The 15,498-nt window shown below is 48.2% G+C and overlaps 1 protein-coding gene across 2 annotated transcripts in view; it reads left to right on the top strand.

Moving 5' to 3' along the window:
- kcnh6a (potassium voltage-gated channel, subfamily H (eag-related), member 6a) overlaps positions 1-15,498 on the top strand; it is a 433,047-nt gene that overhangs the window by 62,337 nt on the left and 355,212 nt on the right. For both annotated transcript variants that reach the window (XM_072486929.1, XM_072486930.1), the window contains exon 2: positions 9,984-10,214. In XM_072486929.1, the coding sequence (XP_072343030.1) occupies positions 9,984-10,214 (231 nt within the window). The remainder of the gene's footprint in view (positions 1-9,983; positions 10,215-15,498) is intronic.

The following is a 15,498-nucleotide window of genomic DNA, read 5'->3' on the forward strand; positions in this document are numbered from 1 at the left end:
CAGGTATTGGAGTTCAGCTGCCACCAGGAACAATTCGAACACTTGCCGGAATCGCCGCCAGTTTTCGCGGAGATCACCGTGGCACTGGAGCGGCTGCGGAACCAGGAGCTCTATCATTTTGCCTGGGCACTGCTGGTTGTCTCTGTACACTGAGGTATGCCGGCAGGTATCGATCCACTCCTGTACCATGTGGTGTTGGGTTCTCTGGTGCACAGATGAGCCAACACAGTTGTATGTGGTACAACTCTATTTTATTTTAACTCTTATCTACAGTTCGTTCTGGATACTCTGCACGTGCTGTCTCCCTGAGTGTGTCGTGTAGCAGGTCTGTCCTGGTCCTCCTCTCCAGCTAATACTGACCACCAGGTGTCGTGTTTGTGCTTTTATATCTTTCTGTGATTGGTTGTGGTGTTGTGTGTTCTGATTTGTCTGTTGGTGTGTCTATCATGATGTGTGTGTTTGAATATCATGACAAGTCGTACATTTTTTTTATCTGGAGAGGGATCAGGCACCCTAGGGAGATGGGCAAAGGTCTGGAGGGGGGCGTGTTTCAGAGCTTAGGAAGAGAGACACAAAGGAGGTGTCCCTGATGCACACAGGACACCCCAACCCACCCTTCTTTTCTTCCCACTTTGTAACGAAGACTGGTGAAAAACAATCCTTCCCACTCTCACCATGCCTTCTACTGCGCCGCATATGATGGTAATGTAGGTGGATTGAGGCTTGTAATTGGCCACACAAGGGCCTCAATAGGCTTAAGAGTGGACAGGAAAGTGGGCACCTTATCCAGCCCCCATATTATGAGGACCAGGTCAAGTGGGGACGAGAAGGCAGTGGGCTACCCACCCACTCATTATACTTTATGTGCCCCCCTCCGAAAGCACGCCTGGTGGGATCTGTAACATCCAGCCCAATATCAGGAAGAATAGGGATCCTAACACTAAACCCTGGGGAACTCCACTGCCAACCTTCCAACTGTTCAAAAATCATCGGTAAACCACAATGCTGTTTCAGCCAATTCTTTATCAGTTTTGCTAGTGTCTCTTTTATTCCACAAGCTCTAACTTTGCTCACAAGTCTGTTGTGCGGCACTTTAGTCTCTCGTGGTTCTGTCACTGTAATGCAGAGAACATGAGTTCAAATCCCATCATGGAAGGTTGAGATTTGAATTCAGCTTTTTTTTAAATTCTACAAACAGAAACTGGTATCAGTACAAAACCCTTTACCCAGAAAGTGGTGAGAATGTGGGACTCGACTACAGAGAGTAGCTGAGATGAAGAGTGCAGATGAATTTAAGGGGAAACTGGATGAGTGTGCGAGGGAGAAGGTAAAGTTAGATGAGGCAGGTTGAGAAAAAGGTTTGAGTGGAGCATAAACGCCAGCACGGATCGGTTGGGCCGAATGGCCAGCTCTGCTTCAGTGCTGTTTATTCTCTACAATTTTATGTGAAATAAGTGACCACGAACGTTATCAACTGTCTCACTAATCCCTTTGAGAGAGGGAATCTGCTGTCCATATCCAACATTGGCCTATATGTGACTCCAATCGCATCCCAATGTGCTTGCACAGTTACCAATGACTTTCCGTTTAGTGCTCCCACTGATACAGAGGAACGTCGATATTAGGAGTGGGAGGAGGCCATTCGGCCCTTCGGGCCTGCTCCACCATTCGTTATGATCATGGCTGGTCATTCGACTCAATAAACTGATCTCTCCTTAGCCCCATATATTTTGATCCCCTTCACCCCAAGTGCCATATCTAACTGCTGCTTGAAAATATGCAGGGCGAGATTCTCCATTGGCCAACGCTGAAATCGGGAAACACAATTGGGCGGAGAACCGGTTTTGATGCCAAAATCGTGACGGGCGCTGGTTTCACGCCAAATCGCAATTCTCCGGTGCCTCGACAGCGGCGTCAATGTGTTGCACTCTGCACGTACAGTAAACACCATTGGCAAATCATCAGAGGGCCTGCCCCAGTATTGTCTGGGGCCTCCGCGATTCTCCACCTCGACTGGGCGGAATTCCCTACAGTGAGGTTCACTTGTGCTTTTAAAAATCGGGAAACAGGCGCCATGGCTGCTAAGGGAGAGAGGGGTTACGGAAAGTGTCTAACATCGCCATAGTTTGCTGACAGTTGTGCTGCTGGCCATGGGGGCTTCTGCCAGGGCCAGGAGGAGCAGCGGGGGGTGACCAGGAGGTGGGCTGTGGGGTCAGGGTGGACGGGCATGGAACACCATTGCTGCATCCTGCAAGGAAGGCGGCCGTGCAGCTGCGCACACCGCTGACTGCCCACGTCAACGTACAGCCATGGGTGTATGGGTTTCCCCCAGGCCAACTCCCTCGGTACCCTCTGGCCCTAGCCGACCCTTCAGCGGTATCGGCGCGCTCCAGCACAACCAGTGCCATCTTGTTGGCTGGGATGGTGTGTGTGAAGTGTGCCTATGCGGCTGCAGCTTGTCACAGTCGCAAATCCGGCGTAACCCACACCGCTTCTCATTGGAATCTATTGTGTTCCGCGTGACGCCGGTACTAACCCCTCAATGGTCACTAAATCGGTTCAGGTGCGGCGCCAGTTTTGCTGTCATAGAAGTCCATGAAGCCTGCCCTAGCATCAACACTTAGTCTCAAGAACTGAGAATCCCGCTTAATGCACGGGATTCTCTCATCCTGCGGCAGAGTGTCCACGCGTTTTACGACGGCGTTAACGGGCCACTCCCAGGACTAATTCTGCCCCCTACAGGGGGCCAGCATGGCACTGGAGCGGTTCATGCCGCACCAGCTGCCTATCCCGGCACGAACCGGGATCCGCGCATGTGCAGTGGCTTCCTTCAACACGCCGGCCTCAACGCAATATGGCGCAGGACTACAGGGGCCGGCGCATAGGAAATGAGTTCCCCAGCCAGAGAGGCCGGCCCGCCGATCGGTGAGCTCTGATCGCGGGCCAGGCCACATCGGAGGCCCCCCCTGGGGTCGGAGCCCCCCTACCCCTCCACAGTCCGCCACCCGACCCTTCCACGCTGAGTTCCTGCCGGCTGAGAACTGGTGTGGACGGCGGTGGCGGGACTCAGCATTTCCATGACGCCCGCTCGGCCCAAGAATCAGCAGACCGGCCGCGTAGAGCGGCCCACGAGCGGCGCTGTGCCAACCACGCCGGCGGCAATGGCGCCGATTCTCCGCTCTGTGGAGAATCGCTTGCCGGCGTCGAGGCGGCTGGCGCGGAGATTCTCCGGCCCAGCCCAGGGCTGAGAGAATTCCGCCCAGGATGTTTTGGAGAAATGCATTCTGTGGTAGCGAATTACCTATTTGGTTTGCCCTAAAATCCAAGTTATTCTGGTTTATGGATACAGCAGAAATTATAGCTTTCATTTCCAACATCACCAGTGCATTTGGCTAACTGAGGAGCTGTCAGTGTATATGGAATGGTAAATAAAACTGGATAAATTCTACGAAGTCCCTCTTGCATTCGAGTGAACAGATTATTCAGGATGAGCACTGTTCAAATTGATGCCAAGGAATTGAAATCAATGCTATCCTTCAGATCAAGTCAACCTGACCGCTCAGGTTGGATCACGACCTTCCAAACTGCACCTGGCTAGAGGGAGGGCAGAAAATACCTGGGAACATCACAATCTGAAGATTCCCCTCCAAATCACTCACTGACTTGGAAATATATCAGCCATTCCTTCAGCGTCGCTGGGTCAAAAACCTGGAACTCCCTCCCTAACAGCACAGTGGGTGTACCTACACCTCAGGGACTGCAGCGGTTCAAGATGGAGGCTCACCACCACCTTCTCGAGAGCAATTAGAGATGGACAATAAATATCCAGGCACCTGACCTCCCAAAGCAGCTTATCAAGATTCTCATACATTTATACTTCGCTTTATTTTCTCTATCTTCTTGATAGATCCCTGATTGGTGCTGCTGTAACTGTTTCTCTCCCCTTCCTCCTAAGCTGTAAATACTGTTCAACATATTCTATCACTTCCCCGTCTCCTCTGGGTTGAAGTCAAGGGCGGAATCTTGAGGGGGTGGCGGGGGCTTCGGCTGGCAAGAGCCCAGCCTCACCTCGTTTTAGGGAAGGCCCACCATGTTCCACTCAGGAACCTGACAGGCCAGCAGTGGGCACCTGGGATCAAGGACCCTGAGGGTGGAAGTGCCAATCAGTGAGAGCTGTCGACCAATCACTGACCGGCAGCTCCAATAAACAGCAGCGGCACCAGGTAGGTGGTGGCCGCAACCGCTGGATCCCAGGCCAGAAATGGGTAAGGGGGGAGGGGAGGGGGGGGAGGGGGGGAGGGGGGAATTGTGTGGGGGTCACAGAGAAGACAGGGGTTCGAGGGGGGGGTGAATTGTGTGGGGGTCACAGAGAAGACAGGGGTTCGACATCGAGGGCAAAGGGGATGGGTCGCTCTCAGAAGGCCCTCCTCCATTTCCGAATGGTCAGTCAGGTGCTCTGAACAAGGGGACAGCCCAGCACAAGCTGCTTGTTGGGCTCCCGAATGGTAAATGGTTAATCCCAGCAGCGGTTGTATGACGCCCTGAAGTGGACAACAATTTCCCACAGAAAGACCTCAGTTGGTGATGAGTGGGAACGATGTCCATGGCCCTTCCTGCCACAGACATAATCGCGTTGGAATGGGATAGGGGCCCCACTCTCCAGCATGATTAAATGTCCTCCCGCACCACCAAACCTGCAATGGGGAAAGCACAAGGCTCCACCCCAAGACTCTTTGCTCCTTCTCGAACTCATTCTCTTCCAAGATCACCCTACAACAGGCTTTTTCAAAGTGAGGGTGTGGGTCATGGGCAGATGTAAAAAGGGTCGCACCCTGAAATTAACTTAATTATCCCAACTACTGGGTAAGATCAGGATGGCAAACAGAAAAAGTTCCACGAAAATGGTTTTTTTGAGGGGAGATACGAGAGAACACATGGCCCAGGCGCGAGAAGCAGAGTGGACTGATGGGCTGACAGATATCCTAACAGCAAGCCAGACAGTGAGCTGCAATTTGAAACCATCACACGGACAAGACTGAAGTCGAGTAGCAGGACATTGTGGGCTAAATTCTCCGCGGTCGGGATTCTCCGTTGCGCCGGCAGCCTGGGGATTTCCCAACAGTGTGGGGCTGCCCACAATGGGAAACTCCATTGGCCGGCTGGCGAGACATAGAAAAGCAGCTTTTCCGAGTTTAAATCTGTACGCCTTTGTCTTATTCTCACAGTTTAATTTACAGTAATGTTCTCGATTCATTTTCCCCATCCATTCATTAGCATACTGCAGTTCTCCTGTGAGATTCAGGGCTTTAAGCCTAATTTTCTGTAGTCTTTCCTCTGAGTTAGTCATGCCTCAGTGGATCTTGTCTCTGCATCAGAAGGTTGTGGGTTCACCTCCACACCTGTAGTACTGCAGCGATGCTGCACTGCTGAAATGCCATTTAACAGCTACCATGTTACATGGAAGCACTGCCTCTCACGTGGCTGTAAAAGATTCCATGGGACTACATTGAAGAAGAGCAGGGAATTATCCCTAATGTCCTAACTAACATTTATCCCTCAATTAACATCACAAAAACAGATTGTCTGGTCTATTTCATTTTGCTGATTGTGGGATCTTGCTGTGCATAGATTGGCATTACAGCAGTGACTGGACTTCATTGGTTGCTTTATACTCTGTAGTTATGAGGGTGCTTGAAAAATGTAAATCATATTTTTTTGCATAATTCAAACATTGACATCAACCTCATGGCTCTCCTCTGCACTTTGAATATATTTCTACTTTCATAGAGTCATATAGTTTTACAACACAGAACCCAGAAAGAGGCCCTATGGCCCATCATGCCTGCACCGGCCATCAAGTAGGTCCCGAAGGTCACCAGTTAGCAAACGTAGGGAAAAATCTTTGAAAAACACTGCCTTACAATATCGCATCATGAAATCGAACTAAAAGAATGTATTTGTCTCTATTGCCCGAACTGCAGTCCATTCCACACATTCATCACCACGCGATGAACCACTTGCTCTCAGTCGTAAATTTGACACGTTTTTGGTTTGAGTCAATGCCTGTTGTCCTCCTCACACAGTTCAGGTTGAATTAGTTTCCAAATGTGTATTTTCAGCAACATTTACAATCTTCTCCACCTCTCTGACGACGTCATTGGCTCTTTTTAAGGCTGAAGAGCTGAAGGGACAATTTAAACAAAACTAAACAAATGGAAACTGATGTCCAGATTGGATGTATGTTTTACAACAGTTTGATTTTACTTCATGGTCAGGACGCCAATGTGATTGTGCCAACTTGCTATCATGAAATTAGGCCATAATTAGCCCAAATGTTTCCTTGCTCTTGCCTCATTATCCATTTCTATGACACAGGGATCAGTCTCTGGTTATTCTCTGGGTTAACGCATGAATATCTCCATTGTGTTCTGTAACCAGAGGGCATGAGGTGCTTTCTGGCGAGAGGTCCATGTGATCTAAACATGACCTCCTCTCACATGCACTCCATTGTTTTGACTTTACGGCCGGAATTTTCCAGCTGTTCTCACCGGTGGGATGTACCCGTCTCGCCCATGGCGGACCCCCGTCTTGGGATTTTGGGCAGTAGAGGGTACATAGAATGGGAGATCTGTTGGCAGCGACGGGATCTTTTGATCTACTGATCTCACTGCCAGCCAATGGCGGGCTGCCTCCACTGCTGTGAAACATGTCACGGCGAGCACAGAAAATCAAGGCTGATAATTCAGAACTCAATCTTTTTTATTAGGTATTGCTCCACTTTTCACATATATTCACATCTGTAAGTCTATAAAAGCACTCTGGCGTTTGGAAGCCATCCCCTCAAATCCAGATGTCCTTAGTTTGGCATCACCTGCGAATATAGAGAACTCTGATTCCAAGTATTAACTTCCTGATAAGTTCAGCTAGGACTCTAATTTAAAATAAGAGGCGTGGCAGGGTGCCTCAGACCGATGGAATGACCATCCTGCTTCATGTGGGAAGTCAAGCCCAATCCCCATAACCCCACCTAACCTTTGGGTACTAAGGGGTAATTTAGCATGGCTAATCCACCTCACCTGGTACATCTGAAAACTAGTAGCCGAAGTTGGAGAAACATGGAATTCTTGGGAGGTTCTGGAGTTCAGGGAGTTACAAGAGATAAGGAAGGGGCAAGGTCATGGAGGAATTTGTCTGGGTCTCTCAGCGATCTTGGCCAGGACACTGAGGAGAACTCCCTGGTCTTCTTCAAATAGTGCCATGGGATCCTTTACTTCTCTTTCCTGGGGAAAAGAGCCACTGTCTATTTAATGTTTGCTTATCTATTCGTAACCAGAGAATCACCTACAATGGCTTCCCTTCCTGCTCCCATACTGTTACCTCTGGTCTCCCCCCCAGGAGTCTATCCTGAGGCAGCACGGTGGCACAGTGGTTAGCACTACTGCCTCATGGCACCGAGGTCCCAGGTTCGATCCAGGCTCTGGGTCACTGTCTGTGTGGATTTTGCACATTCTCCCCGTGTTCGCATGGGTTTCACCCCCACAACCCAAAGATGTGCAGGGTAGGTGGATTGGTGACGCTAAATTGCCCCTTAATTGGAAAAATGAATTGGGCACTCTAAATTACCTCACCACCACCTCTCTCGGCTCCTCCACTTTGTTAAATTATCAGGCGACTTATCTGACATCCAGTACTGGATGATGCAGACATTTCCTCCAATGACATATTGGAAAGACTAAAGCCATTATTTTTGCTCCCTGCTCTAAATTATTCCTTAGATACTGACTCCATCCCTCTCCCTGCAACAGCCTGAGATTAAGCCCAGTTTACAACCGTGGGCTGGAACTTCCCTGCTGAATCATAAGAACATAAGAACTAGGAGCACACGTAGGCCACCTGGGCCTTAAAGCCTGCTCTGCCATTCAATGAGATTATGGTTGATCTTTTGTGGAATCAACTCCACTTTCCCACCTTAACACCATAAAGCTTTATTCCTTTATTTTTCTAAAAACTATCTATCTTTATCTTGAAAACATTTAATGAAAGAGCCTCAACTGCTTCACCAGGCAGGGAATTCCATAGATTCACAACCCTTTGGGTGAAGACGTTCCTCCTAAACTCAGTCCTAGACAGGACTAAATCGCTGGCTTTGAAAGCAGACCAAGGCAGGCCAGCAGCATGGTTCGATTCCGTAACAGCCTCCCCGAACAGGTGCCGGAATGTGGCGACTAGGGGCTTTTCACGGTAACTTCGTTTGAAGCCTACTTGTGACAATAAGCGATTTTCATTTCATTCATTCATTTCATTTCATAAATCTACTTCCCCTTATTTTGAGGCTATGCCCCCTAGTTCTGCTTTCACCCGCCAGTGGAAACAACTCTCCGCATGTATCCTATCTATTTCCTTCATAATTTTATATGTTTCTATAAGATCCCCCCTCATCCTTCTAAATTCCAACGACTACAGTCCCAGTCTACTCAACCTCTACTCAAGCTTGCCGGCTTCACTGATGCCTTTTGTTGCCTAATTAAACAGCACTCTGTGTAATTTCAAAGTGCTGGTGAGGATCACACAGCCAACTCGGGGTGGGGGGGACGGGGGGCGACACACCAGCAAAGCCAGGATTCTGAGATCAGAGGATGCTTTGTAAAAGGACCCTTTTGTGAGGGCCACGAAGAATCCAGCACGAGTTTCAAGGATACAAAGAAATAACGCTTATTTACAATAACATATATATACACAACAGCAGCAACCTCACTTGCTGCTTACTCCTTCCTGCTGGTTCCAAACTGGCCAGCTTTATTTATACAGGGAGTCTGCTAATGATTTCTCCGCCCCCCCTCATTAGGGAAGCTCATACTCCCACAAGATTGTGGGATTGTCATTAGTCCCCAGCCAGTGGTAAGCAGGCAGGTTATAACAGACCCCCAACCTCAAAGTTACATATAAGGCACCAACTCTCCTCTTCCCTGCCCCCACGGAGATTTGGACACTCTCCATGGAGACCTGGACACCCCAAACATCGGGGCACCCACCACCACAACACCAACATCAGTGCATCGCCGCACTCCCAAAACCCCAAGCAGTCATCAGGGCTTTCCCTCTCCGCCCCCACCACACATAAGGGGAACTCTCACCCACAATGGGTTACCCCCTTTTGCCAGCTCCCTTGGAACTACCCACCGCACTGCCCATTTGTCACACTGTCAGAGTGCCAGGGGCAATTCCCAGCCTTGTCCCTCAACCCTCAGAATCTCCAAGCACCTCCGCACCCCCGGCATGGTCATTACGACTGGTATTCATTTTGGAAAATCAGTAGTGATTCACGCCAGCGTGACATCACGCTGCCGGAAGAAGGGGGTGAATACATCATGGGCGGACACTATGGCATAACGCCATTTAATTATAATAACATTTATTTAAATTCATGGCAATCAGGTTCACGCCCACATTGGATCAAATGGAGATCTCGCCGGCCCAAAATCCATTTTGGTCTCTCACGAGATTAAGACCATAACAGATTTGCACCCACGGCGATATAAAGGTTGATATAAAGGCCATCTTGATATTCTATATTTTTTGGAGCAGAACAGTAACCGAGGAAACTTTGCATATAACATGTTGAGCAATTGTTTAAAAAATATAGGATTTTGCCATCCACTTCTCCATTCATCATTTCAAATCTAAAATCAAACTAAGGGATTGTCTGGTTGTGCTGCTGGAAGTTTCACCCTAAGAACTCGCACCTCCAACATCTCCACGGCCAAACGACCTTTATTTTCCATGTCCAATATTTCCGTAACTAGGAAACAAAAGTGTTCAAAGAATAGCATTTTCTGAATAGGTCTTTGACTTCCTCCTGGGTTGTTCACTGCGGTACTCAGGAGATTTCTGTTTAATTCCTGGACAAACCTGATGGATATATGACCCCGAATGAGCGATGGTGAAGGAACTGCTCAGTTTAATTCTTGTGTTTTCCCTCCTAGATCGCAAGTTTCTCATTACCAACGTTCGCATGAAGGATTGTGCCATTATCTTTTGCAACGATGGCTTCTGTGAAATGTTTGGCTACTCCAGGGTGGAGATCATGCAGAAACCTGGCACCTGTGATTTTCTGACCGGCCCAGCCACGCCAGAAAGTGCGATGGCACAGCTGGCGCAAGCCCTCCTCGGATCAGAAGAGATGAAAGTAGAACTGCTGTATTACAGGAAGGATGGTAAGAATGGTCTTCTTCTGTGCTGTTACTTTTCTATGGTTCAATGGTTCTAACACCTGGGCCATGCATCCCTTGTGGATTGGCGACAAGGGCTGGATATCTAGACCGCATCTTCCCCTGGATTGGTGGTAATGGTAGAGTGGGGGATATGCCAGGCCATGAGGTTACAGATTGTGATTGAATTCTGCTGCTGCTGGGTGCCTTGTGGGTGCCCAGTTTTGAGTTGCTTGATCTGTTCTGAATCTATCCCATTTAGCACGGTGGTAGTGCCACAGAACATGATGGAGGGTATCTTTAATGCAAAAACGGTACATTGTCTCCACAAGGACTGCAGTGGTCACTCCTACCAATATTGTCATGGAAAGAGGTATGTGCGACAGGTAGTTGGTGAGGAACGAGGTCAAGCAGGCTTTTTCCTCTTGTTGATTCTCCCACCGCCAGGTCCAATCTTGCAGCCATTTCCTTCAGTACTCAACTAGCTCGGTCTGCTGTGGTACTACCGAGTCACTCTTGGTGATGGACATTGAAGTCCCCACTCAGAGTACATTCTGCACCCTTGCCATCTTCAGTGTTTCTTCCAATTGGTGTACAACATGAATGGGTATTGATTCATTGCACCTGGGATACTGTGTGCAGTTTTGGTCCCCTCACCTCGGAAAGGATATTATTGCCGCAGAGGGGGTGCAGCCACCACCAGACTTGTTCCAGGGGTGGCAGGACTGACTTATGAAGAGTGATTGGGTAAACTGGGTCTGTAATCTCCAGAGTTTAGAAAAATGAGAGGTAACCTCATTGAAATCTACAAAATATTTAAATAAATAGACAGGGAATATTGTGGGTAAGATTTTCCCCCTGGTTGGGGAGTCTGGAACCAGGGGGCACAATTTCAAAATAAAGGGGAAGCCACTTCGGACTTAGATGAGGAAAAATGTCATTACTCAGAGGGTTGTGAATCTTTGGAATTCTCTATCCAGCGAGCTGTGGAAGCTCAGTCATTAAGTATGTTTAAAGCAGAGATTGATCGATTTCTGATCAACAATAATGTAAAGGGTTATTGCGATAGTGTGGGGAAAAGTAATTGAAGTATCCAATCAGCTATGATCGGAATGAATAGCGGAGCAGTCTCGATGGGCTAAATGGCGTACTCCTGCTCCTATCAGCTGAGTGGGGTGAGGGGGTGCAGTAAGTGGTAATCAGCAGAAGGTTTCCTCGCCCATGTTTGGCCTGAGGCAATGTTGGAGAATACCAGGGTCATTCCCATTCAATTGAATAGCACTGTGCCACCACTCGGCTGGGTCTGTGCAACTTGTTGGGCAGGACATACCCAAGGATGGTGATGGTGGTATCTGGGACACTGTCTGTAAAGTCTGATTCACTGTTGCTTAATTAGTCTGTGGGTCAGCTCTCCCAATTTTGTCAATGAGGAGATCTTTTGAACACCCTATTGAGTTGACACTGCATTCTCATTTCTGGTGCCTAGCTTTGAAAAGCAGACTTTAAAAATAATTACTACAGAACTGCTGGGCCATCTCAGGGGCAATTAAGAGTCAACCACATTACATGTCTGGAGGCACATTTGGCCAGACTAGGTAAGGACAGCATATTTCCTTCCCTAAAGGGCATAAGTGAACCAGATGGGATTTTATCTTAGAATAGAATTCCTACAGTTCAGAAGGAAGCCAGTCGGCCCATCGAGTCTGAACCGACTCTCTAAAAGAGCACCCTACCTAGGCTCACACCCCTATCCCATTCCTCTAGCCCCACCTAACCTTTGACACTAAGGGGCAACTTAGCATGGCCAATCCACCTGACCTGCGCATCTTTGGTCTGTGGGAGGAAACCGGAGAACCCGGTTGAAACCCATATTATTTCAAAGTTTCTCAATCTCCAGTCCTCAAAGTTGAATATTTTAAAGCCTTCTGTCGCAGTATTAAACCACTCTGGTTCAGCACAAGGTTCCCGAAACGCTGTTCCAGCCATACGCTGACCTCTACGTTTGCAGAACCCTCTCTTTTCAGTTCTACCAGTTTGAATTTTGCAGATCTCTTGCATTCCTGGTGAGCAAAATTGGCGACACGGGGTCAATGGGTTAGATCTTGACTTTGTCCGATAGCTATCGGAGAGGGGACCTGCTGACTCACCATTACCAACTTTACACTATCACACAAAGTCATTATCCCAATTTCTGGCCAATTAGTGGTCATTATTGTGTCCTTGAACTGGACTCAAAGCCAGTAAATCATGGGCAGTATTTTACACCCCCTCCACTGGATTCTGAGGTCGGGGAGGGTAGAATTGCATGGACAGGTTTCCCTCCAGGATCCCACCCACCCCAACCCTGACACAATTTTACGGTGGAGTGGGCAACACCTTGGACATGAAACCCACCTTTTCCCTGGTAAGGGTCTTTTCCCGCACAACCTCAATTTTTAGGCTGGTGGACGCAAGTCAGAGCAGAGTTAGAAACCAAGAAATGGTTGAATCTGCATCTCAGGCGGACGGGGGAGAAGGCGCCTCAATGTAAAGGCCCCTTCAGATTTGGGGCACTCTCCTCTTTGGTACATGGGACCTCTGGCCCTCCCTCCTTCCTGTCCTATCCTTCCGACCCCCCCTGGACAGCCCGTACCCTCCCGCTCCCACCAGACTCCCAGGACTTAGTTCCAGGCAAAGTACTGCAGTAGCTCTTCTGACCACTGCGCCTGGATGGGCTGGAGAGCTGTCGGCCAATCAGATTGGCTGACAGTTCTCCAAAGTGAGACTTCCTACCATGGGTGGATGGAAATCCCACCCACTACCAATCAGAGCGTGAAATGTCAGTGAGCACACCGCCATCCTGAAATCTCTGCCCATGGGATCTTGCAGCCAGCAGGAAGGGAGGATGAGAGGGGGCAGACAGACAGCCTCTCCAAATGTTTCTAAGTGTTGCGATTGTTCAATGTACAGGTGACACATTACATTGTCAAAGCAACATCATGCCAGCAAAAGAGTTTATGTATTTATCTGTCCCATATTAATACACAGGGACCCCAAAGCTTGCAAATGAGGCCTCAGTTTATCTGTACAATTGTACCGTTCACGCTCTCTTTTGACAAAGAGTCATCCAGACTCAAAATGTCAGCTCCCTTTTCTTTCCACAGATGCTGGCAGACCTGCTGAGATTGTCCAGTATTTTCTGTTTTTGTTTCAGATTCCAGCATCTGCAATAATTTGCTGTTATTACTCTCTTTTGATCATGCTTTGGTGTCGTCTTCTGGTATCAGACTTCAGTGATTGTTCAAGTTCCCCAATAGTAAAATAGGAACAAATCAGCAGCTGAACAAGGCATTAGTGCCTCCGGGGTACAGATGCTATAGAAAGGATAGAACAGGAGGTAAGAGAGGAGGGGGAGTGGCGTTTTTGATTAGGGAGAACATCACTGCAGTACTTAGAGGGGATATATCCGAGGGTTCGCCCACTGAGTCTATATGGGTGGAACTGAAAAATAAGAAGGGAGAGATCACCTTGGTAGGACTGTACTACAGGCCCCCAAATAGTCAGCGGGAAATTGAGGAGCAAATATGTAAGGAGATTACAGATAGCTGCAAGAATAATAGGGTGGTAGTAGTAGGGGACTTTAACTTTCCCAACATTGACTGGGACAGCCATAGCATTAGGGGCTTGGATGGAGGGAAATTTGTTGAGTGTATTCAGGAGGAATTTCTCATTCAGTATGTGGATGGACCGACTAGAGAGGGGGCAAAACTTGACCTCGTCTTGGGAAATAAGGAAGGGCAAGTGACAGAAGTGTTAGTGAGGGATCACTTTGGGACAAGTGACCATGACTCCATTAGTTTTAAGATAGCTATGGAGAATGATAGGTCTGGCCCAAGAGTTAAAATTCTTAATTGGGGCAAGGCCAATTTTGATGGTATCAGACAGGAACTTTCAGAGGTAGATTGGGGGAGACTGTTGGCAGGCAAAGGGACGGCTGGTAAATGGGAGGCTTTTAAAAATGTGTTAACCAGGGTTCAGGGTAAGCACATTCCCTTTAGAGTGAAGGGCAAGGCAGGTAGAAGTAGGGAACCCTGGATGACTCGAGATATTGAGACTCTGGTCAAAAAGAAGAAGGAGGCATATGACGTACATAAACAACTGGGATCAAGTGGATCCCTTGAAGAGTATAGAGATTGTCGAAATAGAGTTAAGAGGGAAATCAGGAGGGCAAAAAGGGGACATGAAGTTGCTTTGGCAAATAATGCAAAGGAGAATGCAAAGAGCTTCTACAGATACATAAAGGGAAAAAGAGTAACTAGGGACAGAGTAGGGCCTCTTAAGGATCAACAAGGACACCTATGTGCAGAGCCACAAGAGTTGGGTGAGATCCTGAATGAATATTTCTCATCGGTATTCACGGTGGAGAAAGGCATGGATGTTAGGAAACTAAGGGAAATAAATAGTGATGTCTTGAAAAGTGTGCATATTACAGAGGAGGAGGTGCTGGAAGTCTTAAAGCGCATCAAGGTAGATAAATCCCCGGGACCTGATGAAATGTATCCCAGGATGTTGTGGGAGGCTAGGGAGGAAATTGCGGGTCCCCTAACAGAGATATTTGAATCATCGGCAGCCACAGGTGAGGTGCCTGAAGATTGGAGAGTGGCGAATGTTGTGCCCTTGTTTAAGAAGGGCAGCAGGGAAAAGCCTGGGAGCTACAGACCGGTGAGCCTAACGTCTGTAGTAGGTAAGTTTCTCGAAGGTATTCTGAGAGACAGGATCTACAAGCATTTAGAGAGGCAAGGACTGATTCGGGGCAGTCAGCATGGCTTTGTGCGTGGAAAATCATGTCTCACAAATTTGATTGAGTTTTTTGAGGGGGTGACCAAGAAGGTAGATGAGGGCAGTGCAGTAGACGTTGTCTACATGGACTTTAGCAAAGCCTTTGACAAGGTATCGCATGGTAGGTTGTTGCAGAAGGTTAAAGCTCACGGGATCCAGGGTGAGGTTGCCAATTGGATTCAAAATTGGCTGGACGACAGAAGACAGAGGGTGGTTGTAGAGGGTTGTTTTTCAAACTGGAGGCCTGTGACCAGTGGTGTGCCTCAGGGATCGGTGCTGGGTCCACTGTTATTTGTGATTTATATTAATGATTTGGATGAGAATTTAGGAGGCATGGTTAGTAAGTTTGCAGATGACACCAAGATTGGTGGCACAGTGGATAGTGAAGAAGGTTATCTAGGATTGCAACGGGATCTTGATCAATTAGGCCAGTGGGCCGACGAATGGCAGATGGAGTTTAATTTAGATAAAT

The sequence above is a fragment of the Scyliorhinus torazame genome, chromosome 21 (assembly GCF_047496885.1).
Source record: "Scyliorhinus torazame isolate Kashiwa2021f chromosome 21, sScyTor2.1, whole genome shotgun sequence".
NCBI classification, from domain to species: Eukaryota; Metazoa; Chordata; class Chondrichthyes; order Carcharhiniformes; family Scyliorhinidae; genus Scyliorhinus; species Scyliorhinus torazame.